The sequence below is a fragment of the Meleagris gallopavo genome, chromosome 6 (assembly GCF_000146605.3).
Source record: "Meleagris gallopavo isolate NT-WF06-2002-E0010 breed Aviagen turkey brand Nicholas breeding stock chromosome 6, Turkey_5.1, whole genome shotgun sequence".
Classification (NCBI taxonomy): domain Eukaryota; kingdom Metazoa; phylum Chordata; class Aves; order Galliformes; family Phasianidae; genus Meleagris; species Meleagris gallopavo.
Window position 1 is genome coordinate 19061163 of NC_015016.2, and position 20713 is coordinate 19081875.

Consider the following 20713-nt stretch of genomic DNA (forward strand, 5'->3'; position numbering starts at 1 on the left):
GTGTCAGGAAAAATCTGAACAAACTTTAAGACACAAGCTATCTGTTGTGAAGACTGTGAAAATTAGTGGAAGTCAACAGCACATAAAAGGCAGGACTGCTAAAACAGCCGCGTATTCAGATGACAGTCACTGTAAACAAAATTTGCTGGAAACATCTCAACTATCACCCTCCATTTCCCCTGACAAATCTATTGGCACATGCCATCCCCCAGAATGAACTACTTGTTATTAAATATCTGAAAAGTGTTGAAGGCTGAGTTTGGTCTTCTTTCATCTAAGGCTTTTATATTCAGGAAAACACATTTTCTTGCCTTTTTGCCTGAGTTCCCAGGGTCTCCCTTATCTCCTTTCATTCCCTGGTCTCCTTGCGGACCCTTAGAGAAGAATAAATAATAGTATCAGCATACATCAATAAATTATTTCATTCTGTAAAATGGTTCTAAGAGTGTGTTAGAATGTTAACTCATTAGATACAATATTTTTACTCAGGTAAAGGTTGTTATTCCCAGCAAGTTAAATATTCTATAGATCCAAAAAGATAAGATTCTGAAGTTCTCTTAAAGCCTTCCATCTACTTCTTAAGCCTTGGTTTTGTGTTAAATAAATTTACATTTATTCAGCAAGTAAAAACATGGATGAAATTTGATTGTTATTCTGTGTACAATGTTAACATAATAAAAAAGCAATTTTCTTGCAAAGTCAAACATTTTGGATTGAAGGATTGCTCAGTCTAAAATGCCTGTCTAAACTAATCTTTTTTTCGTGTGAACTTGTATTACAGTCTTTGATTTATCTGAATATATTGCACTGCATGAGTCAGATGATGCTCACAGACTGGTTTGTTCCATAAATGAAAGTGGGAATTGAAGACTACCTCACTCGTTGTACAAACTGGTATAGGTGTTGCTTCTAAGACAGGTCTTGCTATAAAGAGTTGAAAATATCTATAGGAACCAATCCTGCCCAGTGCTTCTTCCATGAAAAAAAATCACCAAACTCAAAAAGCCCATGTCACTTCCCCAATTTTGGGGGAATTCCTATTTGAAATGGCAAGGTTCTTGTACACAGCTTTTGTAATGGCAGCTGAAGTCAAAGCTGCAAGCACTTACCATCTTTTCTATCATGAAAGCAGTGTGAGCACCGCCATCAGATAAGACTGCATTGTTTCCAATCATTGTAGAGGAATTGAAGTAGTGGCAGCCTTTCTAACAAGCCACAGAGGTATCTCACCAGCTTAGCAAAGATCTTTCTGTTACGGCTGCAGTAATGGTTTTAGGAGCACAGGAGTCTTAGGGAAGGACATTTTGATTTTAGAGGGTAAAAATTTGAAATTATGGAATATCTCATATATTTGATTTGATTTTAGTTGATTAATAGAAACAAAATCTTCTACTTTGTTTATCAGTAACCTGGGAAAAAAATAGAATTCACTGTAAGAAACAGTTAAAACAGGCTCACTTTTTCCCCTCGTTCTCCAACTGCTGGGATTCCTGGTTCTCCTTTTTGTCCATGTTCACCTTGTTGACCCTAATAACAAAAAACACGTCTGTTTGTATTATTTAACTTCTTTACACATAGAAACGGTCAAATTTTCAGTCAAGTCATTTTTGACTGAAACATTCTTTTCTGTCAAAACTCCAGTAACTTGTAGGACTGCATCTATTTTATTCACCCATGCACTGTGGAAAAAGTCTAAGTAAATATTTCCAACTTCCTTCTTCTTGTTCCAATTCATTTAAGTGCATTGTATTTTCTATTTTATGTTGATATATCAAAGACTCTTCTTTCACTGAGAGAAAGATAATTCCATATAAAGAAAAATCAGAACTTCTGTTTAAGAGAAAGTTTTGCCCTTGTGATTCTTCTTTCCAGTAGTATAAAACTAGTTCTTTCTAAAGAAATAGAAATTTAATTTTCCAGTTAGGTTTTTCAGATTGGTTTTCACAGTAAGGAAAATGTTTTCATATTTAATATGTTTCAGAACTACTTATTTTTCCCTACGTTGCTATTAAACATTGTTGCTGTGACTGCTACTTATGTGCCAAAGTAATGTCCAGATGAACATGACTGTACTCCTTGCTGCTTTTGCTGAAGTGACAACTGTGATTCTTTTGTAAATCAAGGTGATTATGAAGCATACATCCACTTCATAATTTATCAGTTCATTCCATTAGCTCTCCTGAATATTTTGCCAAATTCCCTTTTTCCTCTCATGCAGCTCTTACCTGATACTAGACATTGCTAGAGACTTGGACTTTGGAAGCAGTAATTCTGTACCCTATTTTCTCATTCTTTTTCTACTTCTTGCTATGGTGCACTGTTGCCTACTATATTTAAGCTCTTTTCTCTCTCCCAGTGTATCTACCTTTGTCTTTGGTTCTCTCTCATGGTCACTGTGGAAGGCTGAAGGATAGACAAGCCTAACGAGTGTCCAAACTATAACTGGTTTACAACTAAGTAGCTTACTAAAATTATATATTTATATTTAAATGTAATATGTATGAGGAATTAAATTCATTTGATAGAAACATGTCTGAAAGATACTTTGTTTATAAATTTGTGTTCACTTATAACATAAAATCCATATTCAAAAAGCAGAAGTCTCATGTTCTACTTTGAAAACATGAGTGTTTTTCCCTCAAAGATTCGAAAGTGAATTGCTATTTTCAATGAACAGTTCTCCAGTGAACAGTTAAATTTTTCATCTCATAGAGCACATTCTTGAAAATCTGGCACAGATACATTGCTTGTTGCTTCTTGCTAGTGATAGATATTTTTTAAAATAATGTATTAATTATTACCTTTGGACCCTGTAAACCAAGACCTCTAGATCCTTTTGCCCCAGGATTTCCTTTTGGACCCTGCTTACCCTATAAAACAAAAATGCATTATATTATTCTATATTTGAAATTAACCATGAGTCTATCATCTTACAATTATATTATATCATCACTGTCATTCTTCTGTGGATTTTACAGTCTCATCCAAGTGTAATGACCACTGTTACTGTTCAGGGAGAAAGCAAATGGGAAGCATCTCAATATCTGCATGTAAGATCTGATTCACTGGTACAGTACGTTGTAAGCATGAACTTTAATCAACTTTTCTAAAAATAAAACAAAAACCCAAAACACAAAGCAAAATATCTTTTTGGACATTTCTGTTATTCTGCATCCACCTATTCAAGGCTGTGTTCAAGTTTCAACAGAGCTTGAAATTCAGAACCGGTGGACTTCAGGGGCAGCTCTGTGTTCAGTCATGGTTGGGTCTCTATGAAAAGACTGGATGAAATGCAGGACAGATCGTACAACATACATCTAGGCTGTTTATGGGTTCCCTCTGACTTAAGAATGAAACAGACAAATACATGATTCAGCTCACGCTAGCTGTCTCCGGCATATTTGCAGCTCAGTGTCTGTCTGTCCCTCATTCAAACTTACCTGGCTTCCTGGATTACCGACTCCTGGTGGTCCTATTGGGCCCTCTGGTCCTACCTGGCCTTGTTCACCCTATACAAAAAGTATTCCAGAGAGCTAAATTGCAGTAAATCATGTTAGCTGATTAACATGCTTAAATTAATCACAGAGTAGTAGTCCCTCAAGCTGAATTATTATGAATTGCACTGCATCTTTTTGAGTGAAATAAGAATTTTGAACAGAATCATAGAATCACAGAATGGCTTGGGTTGGAAGGAACTCCAAGAATCAAGTTCCAACCCCCTGCCACAAAATCTTAAAGTCTGCTTATGGCAATTGATCTAATGAAAGTCTGACTTCTTCATTCTTTCAAACGCTATCTCGTTTATATAGACAGTGAAGGCTAGAAGGATCAGTAGCTTATATTTGCAGACAGATTAATTTCAAGGATTATCTTGCACAACACTCAGAAGAAAAGCTTGTGACCATGAAGAGGGCAGTTAGAGAATATTTTGGAAAAATCTTTGTCAAGTGGCATTACAGAGGTTTTGTACAGCACTTAAGGAGAGAACAGAAGAATGATGGTGGGGAGGTACTGGGAGGGTATAGGTACTGGGAGTGGCACGGACCTACAGAGATATCCAGGATGTGTGACACCAGTCCACAGAAAACAATAATTCATTTCACTTACACCAGAAAATCTTAATTACTGAAATTGTTCCAAATACTTACTATGCTGGCCATCACTGCATTTTTGTGAGCCTGAGAAACAAAAAGCTAACACATTTCGGAAGCCAGAGTGTTTCTTTACCTGTCTCAGGTCCATTAGACTATATGACTGAAAGCGTGTTCAATATTTTTAAAATATTCAAATCACATTTTATACAACATTTTGGAAATAAATTCATGCAGAACAAAAAAAGTCTATTTCTTCCCTCATACTCCCTACTGCACAGAATACAGTGCTCGGTACTTGCAGTTAACATTATGAGACTCATTTATTGATATTGATAAGCACAGTCTACAAAGCTGCATTGAATGGTATAAATTAGTTCCTGAGATTCCAGGATTCACACAGATTCCTAAGATTCACGCAACTGTTGTGCAGTTTTGCAAATAATTCATCTTTTAATTTACTATATATATAACTAACTATAAATATGATTAGGAAAATATTCTGTCCCTCACCTTGTCACCTTTTATTGGTGGACCTGGCGGTCCCACTGGACCAACTTTGCCTTCAGAGCCTTTTTCACCCTAGAAATATGAAAAAGTTTAGAATCATACTAAGGAATTTATAAAGAACATCCAAGACAAACTGATCAGCACAATGTAGATAATGAGGAAAAAAGTTTTCCTTTGCAAACAAACAAGGAAAACAGTCAATGGAATTACTAGTTTTACAGAAAAGCAATTCAATTGTAGTTCATAATTTCATCTGCATTCATTGTGTTGTTGAACAGAGCTTCAAAAGGAGAAAACTAAACTCTAGGAAATGGGAAGGCACATTTTGAGAATGCGAAAATAAGTTCATTTTGTCAGCAAATAGAGTGGCTCAGAACCTTCCAGTGCAAGGAAATGGCTAACATTGTTTCCATGAAAGGAAGAAAAATCTGCTTTATTTAGTAGTTCAAGGCTCTAGAGAATCTTGAAGTCACTCAAGGATTCTGATGAGAAGCCCGGTTGCAATTTTACCATAAGTCTTTGTTTGTTTCTATTTATTTTTTAAAAAAGAATGTTTACATATATTAACAAGTGCCATTAATGAGGTAACTGTCCACAGAGACTCATATAACCCATTTTTTAGCTTCCAAAAATGATATGACAGAAAGAAAACAGTTCCTGAATATTTTCTTCCAATAGAGAACATAGATAATTTTTCAGAAGACAACAGTAACAAAAATAAGATACCTTATTGAACACATAAATAAGACAAACACTGACTTCTTGAGAGGAACGGTATAGATCTTTTGTAGTTATCTTGATAGTTTTGAACTAGGAGGAATATTTAGAGAGCACGGTGATTCAGAAGACCAAGACTGGAATAACCAATTCTCTTAAATAGCTTAGACTTTACAGCAAATTCTTTCTACAATGTTTAAAAAGAAATAAACTCCATAAAACTACCTTTTGGCCTTGAATACCTTCTCCTGGTACACCTTTCTCACCTGGCAGACCATCGAGGCCACGTAGTCCCTGTAAGAAAAGAAAAAGAATTAGATGACATCAGCATTTCATTTCTTACTGACTTTTTCTCTAACTTGCTAATATAGTTCCTAGCAACTCTTACAACACAGATAGCTAGAAACAGTTCCACAACAGCTGGCTGAGTCCAGATGATTAAAACAATTGTAATAAACCATAATTGGAGGATTTAGATTAGAAGAAGCTAATACTGAAATGCTCTGAACATAATTAACTTTTAAAGATGGTATCTTTAAAACCCAATTGTAACTGTGGAATAAATTACAGTAATGATATTTACTGCTGTGAAATTTATTCCCTATAATTTTGTGTACCTGAAATGATGTCAGTCACTAATTGAACATAATTTTTTTTCCATGCAAAATGACTGGCTTAACATACATACTCAGAGAATGTCAATTTTGTTTTAAATAAATACTAATTATTTTTTTATTATGGTAGTAATTTCTGTTCTTCCAGAAAAATCAGCTCTTTTATTATTTTAAAGATACTGAAGAGTTTTTAAGGATGATCTTGGTTAAATTAAAATGTTCCCACTTTTTTTGTGTGTGTGGGGAAAAAAGTCTTCCACTACCATTAGGAGAAACTCAAAACTAATATTAGAATGACTTCTAACAGCTATTTACATTTGTGGTTTCTTAATTAACAACCTTTTTGTGATTTTTAATGGAATAAGAGGACTACACATTACATACTCTGACCAGCAGGAAGAAAAAGCCTCCAGCGAGCACTTCTTAACAATGAAAGAAAGAGTGCAATCCTTTGCTAAAATCTGAAAATACCTTTCAAGGAGGCTATTAGAAAAAGATAACTGTTTCTCAAAGCTACAAAAAGCTTGCTAAAGGTACCTTGCTCTAATTTGGGAGTTAAAAATATAAGTAAAAGCATATCATTTTGGAGCTTTGTATTTTATGCAAATCACATTACAGATAAAAAGTTGCAGAATATCTCAGCTCCTGGAATTTCACCTTACAATAATATTTCAGACTATTTTTAAATATACCCTTATCTCAGAAAAGTACACGTATCAACATACAATTCCATGTCTGTCTGCAAGCTGAATACTGTAATCTTGCACACAGGGACCAAGTAATTTTTTCTTTCACCAGAACACATTTGGACATGACTTAATTCTCCTACTCTGGTAAACCACACAAAATTACTGCTGCAATATTGGGCTGGCATAGTCAAAAATACTCCTGTTGTTCTAGGTTATGCAGAGGGGTTTATGGAATCAGTATAGCAGTTGGTGTTTATCACTAAGACTTACTAAAGCTCACTAAGGCTTACTTATTTTCACTTCCAATACACATATCAATGACTTACTGTCATTCCTGGCTCACCAATTCCAATAGGTCCTGGAGGTCCAATTTTACCTTCTGGACCCTGAGAACCCTTGTGAAAAATAATTAGAAAGTTCAATTTTAGTTCAGTTTGATGCTTCTGAAAAGAGAAACTTTTATATATAGATGACTTAAGCATGTCATCAGAAAGGTCATCAAACATCTCTTGAAGTAAAACAAATATAAAAGATAAATTAGAAGCATTTGAAAATACATTTCAGTTAACGCTTGGAATCCAAGATTGTATTTTAGCCCTCCTGCCAACAGCAAAGTGTAGAAGAATATTGGTTCACTAGTGAAGACATAGTAAGACAAATCTGTCACTTGATTGTATATTTCAGTGATTGAGATGTATTTCTACACTTTGAACTATATTTACTCATTAGTGCTTGGCTCTGACCTCACACATTCAATCCTCACTTAAATGATACTATGTCTGACATATTTCAGCACAATCATAATGAAAATTCAGGGTTGAGCAAAAGGCAAGCCAGTTGCCTCATTCCTATGTAAACATGCAAACCTATCAATATTACACAGGTTTTATATTTAGACTAAAAGAATTTGAGTCTAAATATAATTGAGATAAAGCGAGCACTTTCACCCTAAAATGTTTGTACATTGTTTGCACTTCAATGGATGTGTGTATTATTGAGACTTACCTTGGGTCCTGGCTCTCCAATGCCAGGGACTCCTGGAGGACCATAGGGACCTATAGGACCTCGTTCTCCCTAGAACAAAAAACATGGAAGGAGACTCCTAATGCAATAGTCTCTTTTCTTAATCAAATTCCCTCACAGTACCTGTACACTCCATTATTTAGGATTATAGAAATATGTATCTTAAGTTAAAAAATTAAATCTTTTAGAGTGGAATGTTTAGGTTAGTAGCAAGGTCAGCATCCCAGCAATAAAAGTTGCTGCAGTAGATAATGATATTAAAAACCATTCGAAATATATTTGTTTCCATCATGTCTTTGGTTTTGACTTTATTCAGTAACTTGGTATGTGTTTCCCTTGCTTCTTTCATTTGGAAATCGAGCCACATTTATGTTTTAAATGTAGGACTAAATTTTTTTTCACCTCAGAACTGTTGTTTTTAGTGCTATCTTTGAAGCAGTTCCTAATTCTCTCATAGGTTTAATAAATTTCTAACAAATCCATCATATCTTCTACAGAAAACAAGCTTCAGATCCCCTCAAAACTGACACTTGGAGATATAAGCAGGGGTCAGGCAGATACAATCCTTTGAAGGTCTGATCTTCATTGCCTAGAGTTCCTGCCATAGACTGATGCTACAAATGCTAGTCCTGACACAATGGTGGATACATTCTGGAATCACTGCCTCAAAATGTTATTAAGATCCAATTTAACCTAAGTAATTCTAAAACTTCACGTAGCTAATGTAGTAATGATTTCCAATCAGTTGCAACTTAAAGTACTTGAAAGTTCTCCAAAACAGAATGAACTCAGTTAGTTGTTAACAAATATACATCCCCCTTCCATGCACTTCACACAGATTACAACCACTGTGTTGAACAGGCTCCACACTGCTCTGTTCAGAAATTGCAGTAAAACTGATAGGATAACCCCACATTAATTTGTCCCAGGACCCTGGTACAACAAAGGACCTTGAGCATGATCTCACTGGGCTTACGTGTGTTTAAATACAAACTGTTTCCAGTATATAGGAAGGCTAAACACTCAGTATCTACAATTTCTTTGAAGATTAAGGCTCAGCTGGAAATTCAAGTATTATAGTTAGTGAAAACTAATGCAATCTGTGATGTTATAGGCACAAAGAATTCCAAAATTATTTTATCTCAACTGAAGAATAACATGCCTCACATGCATTTTCATTTTATTTCTAGAAAGCTCATAAAATGAAGATCTACAAACTCAAAGACAACTTAGAATTCCTTATAAATAGGATAGTCTGGGATAATTATTAAACAATATGATAATTTGAAGAATAGCTAAGAAATTTAATGCTTATTCAAAAGAGCACACTTTCATAATTTAGTAAGTTAATACAGCATCAAAAACATAATTCTTATCAGGTAGATAAAAATCAGAGAAAGCTGGTACAATTTTGAAAACATACGTAACCAGAAGAGTTGAGAAACTAATAGGATTTTACCAACATCCATACTGCTTCAGTGTGCATTCTATGCATGTAGATCTTGCCAAAATATAGGATATAGCAACGTAGTTTAATGTATTTCTTGATACAGCTCACTGTCTGGATTAAATAACTGTATTTATTTTCATGAAGGCTTTGGACCAGAACCCCAAGTCAGTATGTATTCAGATTATCATAAATGATACATTTCTTTACTGATATAACAAAAATTAGAATAATAGAATCAGAGAATAACTGAGTTGAAAGAGATCCACAAGGACCATTGAGTCTATCTCCTGGCTTCACACAAGACCACCCAGAATCCAAACCCAATGTCTGAGAGTGTTGTCCAAATGCTTCTTGAACTCCAGCAGTTTGGTGATGTGAACACTGCCCTGGGCAGCGTGTTCCATGTCCACTGCCTTCTGGTGCAGACCCTTTCCCTAACCCTCAGCTGCCCCTCCCCTGACAGCTCCATGTCGTTCCCTCAGGCCCTGTCACTGTCACCACAGAGCAGAGCTCAGTGCATACCAAAGTGAACTCAACAACTTCTCATACGTCCTTCTCTCTAGACTCTTCACCGTCTTTAAGCTCCTCCTTTGAATACTCTTTAACAGTTTTATGCTCTTTTTATATTGCGGTGCCCAAAACTGCCCTCAGTGCTTGACGTGAGGGCACATCAGAGAAGAGTGGGACAAACTCTCCCAGCTGGCACTGCTGGGTCTGATGCACCCCAGGTTACGGTTGGCCTGTTTTGTTCATAGCTGTTTTGTTTTTTCTCCTCAAAAGGCCCATCTTCTGGACATCCATTTCCCCCATGGAATAATTTGGAATTGAACATAATGTCCCTCTAAATTCAGCTGATCAAAACCAATTTTATTATTTCCCATCGGCAGGAAATTTAAAGAAGGCCAAAAATAATACAACTAAAGCTAGTACTGGTCTTCACTTTAATTCTGTTTACAAACTCTATTTTAAGAACTGCTGTCCTTTAAGTGAACAGTTAGTTGAATTTTAGAGAAATGTTTTATACTATTTTTTTAGAAAATAATATACACAAAAAGCCACATTTTCAGAAGTGAATTAGAAACCTCCTTTTTAATTCCAAAAGGAGTAATTTTGTCTACCAAATTTCTTTACTGTTGACAGGTCACAATGACTCAATTACTAATGCAAGTTCAGCTTCTGAGTGTGCATCAGTTTGTAGAGGTGCAGAACAGTACCAGTTATCTCAGCACCATGTGCCCCATGGTGTGCTCCACTTCCAGGGCAAAAGCATCCCTACGGGATGTGGCAGACTGGAAAACTGACACAACATAAATAGTTGACTATTGCTGTCTCCCCACTTTCTGAGCCTGCATCAGAAGACTACTGAAGTCAGTGCATTTTGATTCAACAGGCTTTGAGCAAGTTGGTTTCTTTGTAGGGATGGGGAAGTCCCAGCTCTGGCCTCCAGCCTGAGAAGCTGTAGATTCTGCCAGGGATCACATCTGCAAGAGATGCCCTCTCACCCTGCTACTGCTAGAAATGGTACACACACACGCGTTGACAAGCCAGCTGTAGCTGCTGCTGAGCTTGGTGCTTGTTTGTCCCAAGGGCACAGCTGCATATTCATGTTTTGTCATGGTACTTCCCTCCTGTGCTCTCTCCCCATTCATCCCTCTCATGCATTCACTCACAGAGATCTGAATTAGCAGCCATTGCCAGGCTAAGCACATCGGCTCCTTTTGTCAAAGCTAAATCCGAAATCATATAGGAACTTGTTCCATTCTGAAAAATGGCCTTTGGTAAGTACAGGCTCCTCTCTGAACCGAAACAATAAACCGTGTTCCTTTGTTCTGTTTGGAAAGTGTTTCATATCTATTTATGACAGCTTCCAAAGACAGAACTTTCCAAAGACAATAACTCTGAGGAATGCTTCCAATTACAAATCGTTTGTTCCTTCCCAGGTTCACCCATGTGTTAGAGCTATGTTAACATAGACAACTTGCTGTCTTAATGGGAGTCCATATGAAGTTAATATTTTTCCAAATGCTCAGTTCAATTTTTTACTTCTTGATAAAGGAGAATGCCTGAAGATGACTGGAAAAGAAAAATAACCTTTCCCAGACAGGAAGCAAAATCGGAAACTAGTTCTATCTGTTCTAAAGACAGAGTATTTCAAACTGCATATTACTAATAATATGAATTACTAATAAGATTGGCATTAATCTTCTGCAGTCATGGTGCTACAGGTAATATGAAATGTATTAAAACAATTAATTGCTGTCAGAGATATTACTGACATTCAGAGGTAAAATTCTGCTTTCCAAAATACCCTCCTTGTAGTCACGTTTTTTTTTGTTGAGCACTACTCAAATTCTACTTTCCTTCTCTGTTGGGATTTTTCTTCAAGCTTCATTTAATATCAACTAGAGCAACAGGAAGGAAAATTTCTCTTCAACTGAGCTTAGCATTTTAACATTAAAACTGACAATTTTGGGAATATAATTAACAGTCTAACCCTCAGCAAAGAGTTTGTTATGATTAGTGCTGCTATAAATAACTTCTTTACTTTTAAGACAGCAAGTACACACTGCAAGGAACAGAAAGAGTGTATTTCAGAGCCCTTAATACTATAATGACTGAGTGATAACAATTAAACTAAAATGAAAAACAAGCTTTCAAATTTAACTTCCTTTCAAAGTAGAAAGTAGAAACAGATAGATCTGCTTACAGATTTGTAAGCAGATACAAATATTTAACAGATATTACTGATATTTTACATTTCTAAGCTAGCTGTGCTACATTGGAACTATGTTACTTTACCAGGAAACTGCATTTTTTTGTCTCTTGGGAAGGATGTAACTCGCCAGATAAGCAAGGAAAGAATCTGTAAGTCATGAGAGAAGGAGCAGGAATAGTTTATTCTGGGACACATTTTGAGGGAAAAATGCAATAATGGATTTTGCATAAAAGTATTACCTCAAGATGTTTTCGGGGAAATAACTAATTGAATATCCACATTCAAACTTAACTGTTTCATTCCTCAGAAGTTTGAATACACATCAGTTCTCATGTTAGATGGTAATTGAGCATTCTACTATGCATATGAAATTTTCCAGAGTGGCTTTCACTTTAACAGTGGCTTTTAAAGAATGTTCTCAGTCTTTCCAGTAAGGAATATCTTTCAGTTCCTGGAAATGTGTTTGTTTCTTTTCAGTAGCTTGTCTAAGACTTTAAACAAGCAACCCCAACGTTATTTCTGAAATGAGAGCCATAAGAACACCTTGTAAGTGGCTACCTCAGCTACACAGGTCATATCCACTCCCTGATTTTATGCCCCAATTGTATAATGTGTAACCAAATCTGTTTGTGAATTGTCCACTTTTTTTTTAAATATTCAGTCGCTGCCTGATTTTCAGAACTGCCTTGAATACAAACAGTTACAGAACCTTACTTGTGCTGTTGTACAGACATGTATTTTTAGGTTAAAAAATTAGTTAAACAATTATTTTTGAGTAAATTAATGAAAAACTTGATAACAGGCATATGTATTTTGCAAATTCATTTATGTAACACCAAAATGCTATGCAAAAGTGTATCTGTACATCTTACATTGCTGATCCTGATGAGGTACTTTCATTTTGCAAAAAAGCAGTAAAAGCTTAGAAGTGAGAGTTCTGCTAGAGCAATATATGACATTAAATTATTTATTAATTTAATGGCATTAAATTCATTCTTAGAACTCCCTTGTTTTCTAGAAAAATATGGTGATTCTGTTTCCTTTTTAGAAAGGAAACCAAGATGCATGAAATCTTCCATGTTGGAATATTCACATTTTTCCCTATAACCTTTCTTTTATTGCTTTTGAAAGGCACAGGTGGTCTTCGTAGTAAGACCATAACCACATGGTATAAGTAGTAATAAATAATAATAAAAAAATCTATCAAACGCAGTAGTCAGTTAGGATGCTATTTTCCTGTATTAGCCAATGCAGTTAAGTGCTATGTAGAACATAAGTACCTAAGTCACACAAAACAGGCTACTAGAAATGTTGGAAGAGAGATGAGATTCTATTTGGATAATGTTTCTGGGCATTACAGCTTACATCATATCCACAGAGCAAGTAGATATTTTGTTTCAATCAGTAGAAAACACTAACTTTACCTACTATGTCCCTTTATGAAAGCCTGTGCCTTCCTGTAATAAGCTCAATGTGATCTTCGAGAAGCACATCTGACAAAAGCAAATTCTATTGATTTAATCAAGATACCATCTATTAACCAGCCATCTAACATACTGCTGTCAATCCAGGCAAGAATACAGGATATTACTAAAGCAGATACAAGCATAGGTTTCCTCTTTTCTGATTTTCTATTTATTTCTCTTTCTCATATTTTTAATCTTATAATCTTTCTTTCAGTGAGATAGTAGTGTTTTTTTGTTTGAGAAATAATAGTTTTGCGTCATCCAGCAAAAAACATACTACAGGCTAGGGAACACAAAAATCTGAGTTTCTTACTCTGAGAACAAGAGTCAAATGTCTTCACAACAGATGGAGGGTTATAAGCTGAAATTGCACAATTTTAATTAATCAATTTGGTGTGTTAACTTTGAAAGAACTACTAAAGTTTTTTTTCCTCTGGACCTTTTGTAATTTTCTCTACGTGTTCTAGGGAATGGACTGGACTGGGCAGATACATGAGTGATCTGCAGACTCACAGAAGAGACCCAAAACATCTGTAGGCTGAGCTTGATCTGGAGTTTGTATCGTGAGGAACTGAATCTCCCCTTTCAAAGCTCAACATGGCCCATCAACAATGAACATAAATGTTCAGTAGTGGTGTTCTGTTTTATGTCATATTGAACTGCCTTCATCTCTGTTATATCAGAGAAGTCGGCTCAATAAGCAGAGAGTATTAGCATGGAAAGGCCATGGGTACAAGGAAGTGCACTAAGAATAGCCTTATTTCTTTTACCCATGGCAACTATAAATAACTGCTACTTCTCAGATACATTGTACTATGTGTCATGAAAACTAATTTTAAAAAAAGCAACTGACTAATCTTTCTGTAAGGACAAAAAATATTGGAAAGTTCGCTATGTGTCTGAACCAAAAAAGACCTTGACCTTTAGTAGCTGAATGGGTGTTTATTAAGCTATAAACAACTACTGATTATCTGTACTGATCATTAAAAAAATTTTCACTCATTTGAAATAAGCTCTGAAATGCCAAAAGTTGGCCTTAGCACTAGGTAGCAATAAGAGAGAAACTAAACATGCATATGTTTTGTTTCGTTTTTCTATATTCTTTAGCTTTAAGCATAATTACTTGTGTATTAATTAGACTTCTCTGACAGTGTTTTTATTTTCATGGATGTCTGACCCTGGAAAAGCCTTGTCTATAAACCTTAGCCAGAAGACTGCTGAGTTGGAAGCTGACAAACAAGAAAACTTTCTTTTTCATAGTGAAAATCTGCAGCAAAAGTGAATACTGAACCCAGGTAGGTGAATTATAGAGTGAGCTGCATGTATTTTACAGACAGTAAGCATATGAAGAGATTTTCAGGAGAACAAACATACAACAAATACAATTTAGTATTTAACTAAGGTATCTAGTAGTATACTATCCTGGACTCATCAACGTGAAACAACAAATTAAAAAATTACTGTCATTTGCTCTGCTAAATTAAAGAGAGGCTTGACTTTTCCACCACATGCATGAACAGCTTCTTTCAGATCCACTGCCTTCTTTCTTTCCTCACTTCTGAAATATTCTGTACCAAATCTCCTAATCAAGCATTTTGTAAAAGGATGAAGAAACAAGAAGAATGAAAAAGCACTTGTCAGAAGAGGAAAATCAGGGTTAATGCCAGTATTCCAGACCTTTTACCATAAATACTTCCTACATCTGAGTTTATTTCTGTGGATCTTCAAATTTACTTGTTGCCTAAGAAACAAAATATGAATGTTGCATCTTTGTCAAATCGCTCTATGTGAATTTTGTTGCCTGTGGTAAAATATATTTGTCATTAGACTCTACATTTTCAAACTGATAAATAAAAGATCTTTCTGTACTGAATGATGCTAATAGCTGTCCTATGGGCAGGACAACTGTATTTAATTACATAATGCAATTTGCAAAAGGTTTGCAAATCAGAAGACTGCCTACATTAATTAGATATCCAATTGTTTTTGCTTCACAAGCTGTAGTCAATACCTCTAAATGATCTATTTTCAGTGTAACTAACCTTACACCCCTACTAATTTTATAGTTGTCCTGAGTTTTGTCCAGTATATAAGCAATACAAAAATGACTTTGAAAGCTCATTCTCAAGATTTTACGATTACGGTCTAAAAATTAATTTTTTTTTAAACCAACGCTCCTTGTGCATCTACTACTGTGCATCAGCTAGATGAAGTATATTATGTTGTATATTGAGGCAATGTCAAGCACAGATATAGGTTGGGCAGAGAACAGCTTGAGAGCAGCCCTGAAGAGAAGGATTTGGGAGTGCTTATTGATGAGAGATTCAACATGAGCCATGTGCACCTGCAGCCCAGAAGGCCAACTATATCCTGGGTAGCATCAAGAGAAGTGTGACCAGCAGGCTGAAAGAGGTGATTCTGTCCCTCTCCTCTGCTCTTGTGAGACCCAGCCTATAGAACTGTGTCCAATTGTGGGGCCCCCAACACAAGAAGGACATGAAGCTGTTGGAGCAGGTCCAGAGGAGGGCCATGAAGATGATCAACGGGCTGGAGCACCTCCCTTCTGGGAATAGGCTGAGACAAATGGGGCTCTTCAGACTAGAGAAGGGGGAAACCTTATAGTGGCCTTCCAGTATCTGAAGGGGGTCTACAGAAAAGGTGGAGAGGGACTTTTTATAGGGGCATGTAGGGGCAGGAGGAGGGGAATGGTTTTAAACTGGAAGAGAGTAGAGTCAGACTAGATATTAGGAAGAAGTTCTTTACTGTGAGGGTGGTGAGACACTGCAACAGGTTGCCCAGTGATGCTGTGGATGCCCCCTCCCTGGAAGCATTCAAGGTCAGGCTGGATGGGGCTGTGAGCAACCTGGTCTAGTGAGAGGTGTCCCTGCCTAGCAGGAGGGTTAGAACCAGATAATCTTGAAGCTCTCTTTCAACCCAAAAAAACTGATGATGATTCTATATTATTGCTGTGCAAGGAACACCACTAAAACTATTACTGACAAAAGCATAGTACAGTATTAAGATTCCACACAGACTTCCTGTATCCTCTCTTCTTATATAACATCTACACATATAAAACCACATCTTACCTTGTTTCCTTGAATGCCTTTCAGGCCTGGCTCACCTGGAGGTCCACTGATGCCCTACACAAAAGTCAAAGAATAGAATGAGTTTTCTTTGAAGGTGCATATAATGTTTCTCTTGAGTTTGGCCTGAACTGCATACAGTAAAATGTAGCATAATGTTAAGCTCCGAAGGACAAGCAGCTTCTGTCTCATATCCTGCTAAGTGCCAAGCATACCAATACCATATTCTTAATATTCAATAAGCAATGCTGGCAGAAAAGGTATTTTACTACTCCTACAAATTTCATCTTTTTTATCTAAAGCTTTCCTTTTGTCTCTTGTTCCTGACTTCAAATCTGAATAATTTTCATATTATTTTTTCTGCCCAAGAAAATAAAATAAGCCACCACCTCCCCCCACACTTTAGCTCTGCTTGTAAGAAATCAATTCTTCTAAATCACTCTCTAGCTGATCAGCTGAGATTAATTTTAATTCCCTGACATCACTGTAACGGTTGCTGACATTACTATAGCTGTTGTGTCTACTCACACAATGAAATCGTTCATGGCTCTTTAGGAACAATGACATATGAGCAGGCCACTCTGAGACAGGTTAGAAACTTACAGAAAATAATGTTTTTTCTTCTATTTGGTATCTTTTACTTCCCTTACCTGAGGTCCCCGAGGTCCCCGAGGGCCAAAAGGACCTTCCAAACCCTATGCAAAGATAAATTTCAATTATCATATTAAGAAGAAATTGCAATTACCAACTTCAAAACAAACTACAGCATATCTCTGTTCATATTAAGAAGAAATTGCAATTACCAACTTCAAAACAAACTACAGCATATCTCTGTTCAAATATTTTCTAGTAAGTCTGTTCATTCTTCACAGTACTGCTGTTCTCCTTCTGTACTCAGTAACTGTTAATTCGATTTTCAATATATGGCTAAAATACTTCTCTTATAGAGCAAACATTGTGGATGGCTACTTAACATCATGAATTACTATTTGGTTAACTGGTTGCTCTTTGCCATAGGTCCTGAAATTCAAGTTCAAGTCATATATCATATACAGAATTCTTATAAAACATTATGGTGCTAATATCAGAATAACTTCAGCTAACTTAGTCTCAGTAGTACAAACTGTAGGAAGGTAGAATCACACTGATAGTTTGCAAAAATCATATTAAGATGCCATATTTTATTATTCCATTAGCTCTTATTTCTCCTTGGAAAGAGTCCTTATCAGAAACTGCTACTGCAGATTGCTCACAAATCTTTCACCAATTCTTTGCAGTTCAAAAATCTAATCTGCAATATTGAAGTTATTCTTTGCTATATCTGCTCTGTTTCTGATGATTTTGTTTAGCAGAGATTACTTTCATTAAAAAAAAATAATATAATAATTTACCTTTCAGAATGTGAAGCTGGGAATCATGGAAATGGAAATTTACTCCACATCGTAATTCCTGATCCTCTACAGATGTCAAATTTCTTTTCATCGCTGTCCTCAACAGAAATGAATCAGCAACACTGGCATATGGTTTCTATATCTATTTGGCTGATTTGATTTTGTTCTACGCCAGCTTCTGGACAACTTCCTTTGATTTTAGTAGACATTTCACATAACCTCATGCTACTTCTTACATATTGCATGGATAAAGAATCTAAGAAGTAATGACCTCTTTTTATTCCTCAGAGAGATGCGACTCTTTCACATTCTTTAATGGTATTTCAGTCTTTTCTGGCTCACTTGCTGGCATTTTGAATACCAGTTTCTTAAAGGATACACATGATCTTTAATTTTTTATTATAATACTCCTTATTCTTTGTGACAAATACTTCTGCATTAAATATTTCCTAATTTCTGTACCTGTAATTCATCACTACAGAGAAGATGACTGGAATCACAAACATTTCAATTTGATCTTTGACAAAGATAAGCATAATGCAGATGTTAATATTGAAGAAATGTTTTGACTGAATGATCACCTGTAGTCTAGCTGGTATCCAGGCATAAATGAGTGGTTTATATGAGCCCAACGTACATGATATCTCTACCAGGACTACATTGTCCTTTCATCTTTCAGATTATAAAATCCAGACGAACACCACATTCAGCTGTACGAATTTTACACTTCAGATTAAAAGAAGGGGAACGGACAGATGTGTGAATACATATCAGCACAGATGAGCTAGTGGATGTCTTCTTTAAGTTGTTAAGGTTGTATAAGAACCTGTTTCCACTGTAATATAACTTTATATATTTGAGTAAGAATGTATATTTTTAAAAAATCTGATTAATCGTGTTACAAGATCACAGTCTTTTGTAAACAGTGCCTGGCATCAGTTAGGATAGCCTTGAAATTAAGTATTGAATTACTTTTCTTCTGCAAAATGGAAAAAAGAATACGGTGAACTGGGTGTTTGGTTTCTGTGAACAATATTTTTACAGCAAATATATATATCTAATATCAGAGAATTAAAAGAGGTTCAATTTTTACAGTAATCTTTACAAGCTTTTTTATGAATAGGCCCTGTATTTTTCAGTGTGCAACAGTTGAAATAAAAACTGTACTTACTCTTTCCCCTTTTACTCCTGGGGATCCACATTCTCCTCTTTCACCCTTTATAAGAAATCAATATGTTAAGATCTAAACAAGATGTTTTGATTACATTAGATGCACCTAAGACTGTACAAGCAGTGCAATAGCAGAAGAGGCTTAGCAGATTTTGAGGACCTGAGTGCAGCATTAGGCATGATCTGCAGAAAATATGGTGTGCCCTACTGAGGATGCATATTTTTTGTCTCTGAAAACACCTACAAAATATCCATCCTACATAGTAAGATGATAATAACATATTTAATATCTAACAAGTTTTGCCATATTTTTCCACTTTGCTGTGTTGCCTCCAAAGATCCTGTTTCTCTCTACACTCCACTTTCATTACTGTGACGTCCACTGTTTTCCGGAGTTATAATTGTGAGATGATATAAATGAAATGAAGAATTACTAGAGAAAAATCGGATAATCTCTGTTTGTCTACTGGTTATGATGGCCAAGTTAGTCAATTTCAGCTCTAGAATCTGACAAGATCCTGAATAATATTTTTTTTTCCCGTTCTCTGTTTGAAGAGCCTACCTTGGGATTTGTTTTGGGCAAGCATTAACTATGTCAAGTAATAGTTAGCTTAAGTCAGCTTCCTTCTGTCAAGTTTTTTAAAAGCTAATTAATTACAAATCTGCTTGTGTTTGTAACAAATAATTTCAAATTCTTTCTATTTAACCTGTATTCAGCACTCACCTTTCTTCTTTCTAGCAGCTATTTCACTGGTATGTGGCATTTTTAAAAAATATTTACATTATATTTTTTATCTTCTGCTTTTTTGGTTTTATTCCAACAAACGAGTCTTCCAACTCATATAAATTACATACATTTTTGCTTTACTTTTAGGAATTGCACTGGGAGCTCTCATGACAAACAGACAAGACAGGCTCTTCTTTTCCTTCTTTCACATACATCATCAACGAGTGATAATTTATTTTTACAGCTCATCCATTCTATAAAAAATCTTACCTTTTCACCCTTATAGCCAGGAATTCCCTGTTTGAAGAGAAAAAAAAAAAAAAAAGAAGGGAGGATCATAAAAGAAAATGCAAAGGCAAACATGCTGTTAATTTATATAGGAAATAAACAATAACTAATTATGATTACGAAGTTTAACTATTCATTAAAATAAAATATTTCTCTGGTACCATTTAATCTGTAATTATCTCCAAATTTAGAAATATGTATTATGTGGTTATGACCTGGCTGTAAGTATGTCAATCAGGTTGCCTGACTTTTAGCAGATATACACTACGTTTAAACAAGATTTTTAAAATGAACTGATCTTATGTGTGGAGTAATGTTAATCTTTCTACTTGGAATGAACAAGAATTCGAGCTAAGAAATACCAGATGTCAGAAGCCACTGTAGAACTACTTAGATGTTGTTAGCGATGACATCTTCAACTCTGTCTTCTCAGAAGTACAATGCAGGTCAATACAAAATCATGTAGCCTCAAAAGTTTGTTTTGCCAGTGGCATCCCAACTCTACACTTAAGCACACAAGTAGAATGAAGCAAATTTTAAATATGTTCATCAAGTACAGATGCTTCTTTAAGGCAGAGCCTAGCTTAGGTGCTCTAAACAATTAAATAAATTGGATTTGTGAAAAATGGAAAATGTATTTGCAATTCAGTGGAAATAAACTTGGATATCCTTAGGATCTGGAAGACCCTGAAATAAAAACAAATATGAGTTAGCTCTGTAGTATTCACATACCTCTTCACCTTTTTCTCCATGTTCTCCTTTTTGAGTATCACCC

At 35.6% G+C, this 20713-nt stretch overlaps 1 protein-coding gene across 2 annotated transcripts in view; it reads right to left on the reverse strand.

Annotated features, from left to right (window-relative positions):
- COL28A1 (collagen type XXVIII alpha 1 chain) overlaps positions 1 to 20713 on the reverse strand; it is a 61572-nt gene that overhangs the window by 30400 nt on the left and 10459 nt on the right. For both annotated transcript variants that reach the window (XM_019616347.1, XM_010712543.3), the window contains exons 7-19: positions 20671 to 20712; positions 19921 to 19947; positions 18925 to 18969; positions 17013 to 17057; positions 16366 to 16419; positions 7627 to 7695; positions 6948 to 7016; positions 5544 to 5612; positions 4605 to 4673; positions 3441 to 3509; positions 2802 to 2870; positions 1459 to 1527; positions 312 to 374 (exon numbers count right to left, since the gene is read on the reverse strand). In XM_019616347.1, coding sequence (XP_019471892.1) covers positions 312 to 374; positions 1459 to 1527; positions 2802 to 2870; positions 3441 to 3509; positions 4605 to 4673; positions 5544 to 5612; positions 6948 to 7016; positions 7627 to 7695; positions 16366 to 16419; positions 17013 to 17057; positions 18925 to 18969; positions 19921 to 19947; positions 20671 to 20712 — 759 coding nt within the window. The remainder of the gene's footprint in view (positions 1 to 311; positions 375 to 1458; positions 1528 to 2801; positions 2871 to 3440; positions 3510 to 4604; positions 4674 to 5543; positions 5613 to 6947; positions 7017 to 7626; positions 7696 to 16365; positions 16420 to 17012; positions 17058 to 18924; positions 18970 to 19920; positions 19948 to 20670; position 20713) is intronic.